The sequence below is a fragment of the Limulus polyphemus genome, unplaced genomic scaffold, assembly GCF_000517525.1.
Source record: "Limulus polyphemus unplaced genomic scaffold, Limulus_polyphemus-2.1.2 Scaffold4560, whole genome shotgun sequence".
Taxonomy (NCBI): Eukaryota; Metazoa; Arthropoda; class Merostomata; order Xiphosura; family Limulidae; genus Limulus; species Limulus polyphemus.
In genome coordinates, this window is record NW_013670170.1 from 75,709 (window position 1) to 81,686 (window position 5,978).

Here is a 5,978-nt window from a genome sequence, read left to right on the forward strand (position 1 = left end):
AGCAAACATTGTAGCCTATACATGGCAGGACCTGTTGTATCGCCCAACTTGAACAGAAATGAATAAAGGTAAGCAGTGACGTTAGATACTGACTCATGAGTAACAGCAAACATTGTAGCCTATACATGGCAGGACCTGTTGTATCGCCCAACTTGAACAGAAATGAATAAAGGTAAGCAGTGACGTTAAATACTGACTCATGGGTAACAGCAAACATTGTAGCCTATACATGGCAGGACCTGTTGTATCGCCCAACTTGAACAGAAATTATAAAGGTAAGCAGTGACGTTAAATACTGTCTCATGGGTAACGGCAAACATTGTAGCCCACACTTGTCAGGACCTGTTGTAACTTCCAGCTTCGATGGAAATAAATAAAAACCATATGTCGTTAAATGGTCTGATTGTTTTAGTTATTTTCTGTCTGATTGTTTGATATATATATATATATATATATTACACGCAGTAGTGTTCTTTCTTTTATACTGTTTGTGTTGTTATTCTTCTTTAAAAGTTTTGTCAGTAACGGCATTATTTGAATACTACTGAAACTGGAGATTTGGGTACAGTTCAGTTAAACGCAAATTAATAAAAACGTGATAAAGTCATTGAAAATATACATAATGTGTATCCCGGAAACTTTGTTTTTGAGTTTCGAAATTACGAGGATGTTATATGTGCCTTTCAGTAGTACCAAATAAATGAAAGATAATTTCAGGGCTAGGAACGGTGGAAAACAATTTACGAATACATTACAAACAATGTCCAAAACAATAATACGATTCACGTGGAAAACATTCACAGCGTCTTCTTCACCTTCAACTGTAAACACTTTAACGTATTGAGGAAAGTCCTGGATATCCTGTAATTATAAACCATCTGAAAAAATCAGTTTTGAACATTTTCTGTCTTACAGTTCTATATAATATACATATAACATTACTTCTATGCCATCATGGGTATATTTTATTTGTTTTACTGTCAACCTATTCGTGGGCTGTCAGCGTTAGCTGTCCCCAATTTTGAAGTTGGGGGCTAGAGAGAAGGCAACTAGTCAATACCATCCACCGCCAATTCTTGGGCTACTCTTTATCAGCGAATAATTGGATTGAACGTAACATTATAACGCCCATAACCCCCTCACGGCTGTTAAGGCAAGTATATTCGGCGACGGGTTTTCAATCCGCAAATTGCGACTCGAGCGCCCTAATAATCAGGATTGTGATTAAGATACACTACTCAGTCGTTCCATTACTTTCAATATTTCATTAGAAAAGTTGATATATCTCTTTCAACAGAGATCTTACCAAGAGTGACAGTCATCTCCTACTACAAGAGTAGCTCGCAAATTGGCAGTGAGTGCTGTTGGCTAGTTCCTTTCTCTGCAGTCTATTACTTCAAAATTAAAGTCCAGATCACATGTAACCCTCGTGTCGCTTTGCGCGAAATTCAAGAACCAAACAAATAAACTTGGTGCTGAAAAAAAATCGAAACTATATCGCTGCAGGGATATGGAGTAGAGAAAGTGTCATGTCTTAATTTGGGAAGGTAATATATCTTTATAAACTACTTATCGATGTATTTTTTATTTGAATAATAGACGTGTACTTGATAAGAGCAATGACACGTTTTTCACCTCTCAAACAATGGAAACGTTAGATTATTTGACCGAAAGTGAGATAATCCAGAATAAACAGTAGCTTAGCCTACATGTAACTTCGCATTCGAATATTTCTTCAACTGTATTTAGTACATTCACATAAAGAACGCGTACGAAATATTGCTGACAAATAGCTGCATTACACGTCATTATACAACATCCATTATCATCCTAAGACTAAATTGAACTATTTTTATCGGGCAAATTTATCCAAGTGTAGACCATCGCTCTAATACGGCAGAATTGTATGTTACAGTAAACTTGACACTGCGTGTGTGTTAAAAATTTAGAACCTCTGCACGGTCTCATCGAAATAGAAGAATTCTGAAGTATGCGCCTTCTGGTGGCTCAGCAGTGAGTTTGATGGCTTATAACGATAAAAATCACTTTTCGTTTAAATACGAAAACTGGTATATGCGACTGCGTCGTTAGAATGAACTTATATGATAAAACATTTTAACTGAATTTTGCACCTAAGCTGTTTAGATCCACAAATCAGAGAGAAGTCACAAAAATGTGTGGATATTTCAACACCTTTCGAACAACGTCATAATTTCTAACGTTCGACTAGACAACTCAAGTTATAGAACACAAATGATTATATTAAGCTTTGTTTACAATCATTCCAATAAAATGTGTGTTTTTTTTATTCATAAATATTTTTATCAAAAGGTAAACTTTTGTTGTTTGAAAAGCTTTCTCCCGATAACAAAAGAGTCAACAGTCCATTGACAGATGGCAGCACCAGCATACTTGAACATACTTTGACTAACCCTCATTCATTATTGTTTCTGAGCGTAAAACGATAAGCGTAGAAACCTATTTTAAGGTTATTTTAAACCACACATTCAGAAACAGATCATTCCCAAGATCTATCGTTATTCTGTGTACAATTCATCTAGGTGGCGACGCTTCATTGTCTCTTAACAGCTAGAGTGAATATTAATAATTGTCCAGCTGGTTATACAAAGATAAGGTACGATTAATTGTTAGAATATAGTAAAGAGCTTGAACGCATGTTCCTAACAATGTTCAAGATGTATAAATAAACGTGTAGTATAACATTAATGGTGTAATTTATAACACATCTTTTGAGTTGAAACACACAGTTCAAATCATTTCTACCTAAAATCGCTTGTGTCTATTTATTTCTTAACTTTGAGGTAGGTTTGGTTAATTTTATAATATATGGCATGTTTTGAATTGAATGGTTTGAGGCGTTATTATATCATATAGCAGTCCAGGTTTAAACAAAACGTAAACAGCATTTCGCCAATCTTAACCCAAACTTCTCTTTGTATTGCATGTTTTTGTCTTTCGCATATGTTAGTTGAATTAAACGAATAACTAGCATATATTTGCTAAACTCGCCACGGAACAAGGAGAGGTACATTAGGCCTAATGTTTTTAATAAAAAATCGCGTCGGCTGGGCGTGGCCTATTAATTAGCGTACTCGGATTGTGAATTCAAGGATTCCAGATTCGCGGATCGACATAGCAAAAAAACACGCTCCATACGTTGGGGGTTACGTATGCGCTATAAGAATGTCAAGCCAAATTTCACTATTCGGTCAAACAAAAGCAGTCCAAGAGCTGTAGCTACCTCCCCTTTAGCCTACCCCCTCCGGCTTTTTAGTAGTTATGTGCGAAACCTTTGAAAGAAAGAAACAAGAAATTACGTTTTACATAGTGTTTTCTAAGAGGAATAGGAAAGGGTTGTATTTGTCTTTATAACAAAGCTACTAAAGACTATCTACAGCCGACCCTAATTTTGAACTACTGACCAGAAGGAAGGTAGCCAGCCAGTCAGCAAGACCCTACCTCTCACGCTAAGGACTGTCACTCTTATAATATTTTGTGGTATCGCACAGATTCCAGCCTGGCTCGACAGTTCCGAAATCTAGAGCTCTCCCACAGGGCCGGGTCTCGAATAGGACAGGAAGTGAAACATACATAGAAGTTAAATTTTTTTGTTTCGTAAGATATCGTATTACACTAGTTTGTTTGATAAGCCATTGTACTACCAGCCCTGATAAAACCACAAGGTTAGCTGAAATAATACGTTTTTTAATCATTATCTGGAGAATAAAGGTCTTTTTTTTTCTAACTTTATTTCCAAAATGTCTAAATCTCTCCACTAATGCATTACAAATTCTGAAAAAGAAAAAATATTGTTATAACTCAGGTGCGTAAACAATAGAGAATATTTTATTCATTGCATATACTTAAAAATGAAATATAGATTTACTTATACGTGCAGCGTAAATAACATATAAGATAATTTTTAAACACAATGACAATCTTATTATTACAATTTCTTTCAGAGGATAACACAATCCAGGGTCAATATTTTAAACTCCATTTCTAATCAACATATAGACATGCTTTACTTTCTATAACCAGTTGTCCTCTTTAGGTGAAAACAATCTTTTGCTGATAATTCAAAAATCCTGCCTATACAGCGCCATTTGACAATCAGTGAAACGTAATTTCGTTTGGTGGTATGAAAAAGCTTTTAGCAGAATCTACGTAAAATCTTTTACCCAATCACTTGGTAGTGGCCACACGATTGTAGTTCGTTTCGAACGAGTCTCATCTTTTGACAATTATCGTGTAAAGCCTTTAGAAAATTAATAAGTTTGTGTTTCTTTCAGACACGGGTATAGACAGGGTTAAAGTTCAAAAAGTCACAGTTTTCTGGCTAAACCTTACTGATCAGCAGTTACAAGATTGGGAAGTAAACAGTTTTCTAGCAAAACCTCATTGATTAGCATTTATAAGATTGGAAATATATACAGTTTTGTAACAAAAACTTCACTGATCTAGCAAAAATTACACTTATGAGCAGCTACTGTGTGTGAAAACAGACATAGGTTTCTACTAAACCTTACTGATCAGCAGCTACTGTGTGTAAAAACAGACATAGGTTTCTACTAAACCTTACTGATCAGCAGCTACTGTGTGTAAAAACAGACATAGGTTTTTACTAAACCTCACTGATCAGCAGCCACAATGTGTAAAAACAGACATAGGTTTCTACTAAACCTTACTGATCAGCAGCTACAGTGTGTGAAAACAGACATAGGTTTCTACTAAACCTCACTGATCAGCAGCTACGGTGTGTGAAAACATACATAGGTTTCTACTAAACCTCACTGACCAGGAGCTACAATGTGTAAAAACAGACATAGGTTTTTATTAAACCTCACTGATCAGCAGCTACAGTGTGTGAAAACAGACATAGGTTTTTTGTAAACCTCATGATTAGCAGCTACAAGTCGTAAAATCAGACATTGTTTATTTTTTGAATTCCACTGATTAATTTAAACGATTTGAAAATAGCGAAGTCCATTGACAAAATCTTACTGATCAGCTGTGTGAAAGTAGTTGAGTTTCATTATCATTACTTCATTGATCAATTTACATGGTGTGAAAAACATTCCATTTATAAAACACCACTGATCAGCTACATGGTGTTAAACCGGCTAATTTTCATTGGTAGAATTCCGGTAATCAGTTTACATGCTGAGAGATAGCAAGTATCATTAACAGTACCTCACTGATAATATTATATAGTGTGAAAAGAACACTATAAATAACAACAACTTTGATCAGTAAAGTGAATAATTTCGCTTGATCTATATTTGTGTGTTTGTTTTTAGAGCAAAGCCACATTGGGCTATCTGTTGTGTTCACCGCAGGAATCGAACTCAGTGTTGTAAGTCTGCAAACTTACCACTATTTCATCAGGGGGGCATTTCCATTGATGGAAAGCATTAACCAGCTTACATGGTGTAAAACGAACAATTTCCGTAAGAAACATCATTGGTCAGCTTACGTGGTGCAAAAAGAGCAATTTACATTTAAACTTTATTGATCAGCTGTGTGAAAGCAGCTAATCTGTATAGAAATATATTTCCTTTTTTAAAACTAGACTGATTCGAGCTCCATAAGCTAAAGACAGGTTGGGGTGGGCAGATTATCTTCTTTGTTAGATCAGAAAACTGGGGAGTATCTCGAGGTATTTAAAATATTGTAATTACCTTGCGAGGGAAAAGTGTTAATTCCAAGAAGGAATCTCAAATAAAGATATCGAAATACCAGCTTCACGATACGATAGCAAAATTTTAGAGTTTGTTTTATTTTTCTTAGCGGTTGGATCTTCGAAACATTTAGTTGTTAATTGCCCAAAGAGAACCAGCAGGCATATAGAAAAAGTATTGAAAAGATATCGAACGATCTAAGGTTGTATGATGTTCAAAACGCCTTTAGAACACAAGCTGCGTGGTTCTAGCTCGTTCAGGTATAACAGACTTGAT

The 5,978-nt window shown here is 35.5% G+C and overlaps 1 protein-coding gene across 1 annotated transcript in view; it reads left to right on the forward strand.

The window, feature by feature from the left end:
• Positions 1-4,426, forward strand: part of LOC106471347 (WAS/WASL-interacting protein family member 1-like) — a 74,610-nt gene extending 70,184 nt beyond the window's left edge. Inside the window, exon 5 of the mRNA XM_022399957.1 lies at positions 4,314-4,426. Within this exon, the coding sequence (XP_022255665.1) occupies positions 4,314-4,426 (113 nt within the window). The remainder of the gene's footprint in view (positions 1-4,313) is intronic.
• The last annotated feature ends 1,552 nt before the right edge of the window (positions 4,427-5,978 follow it).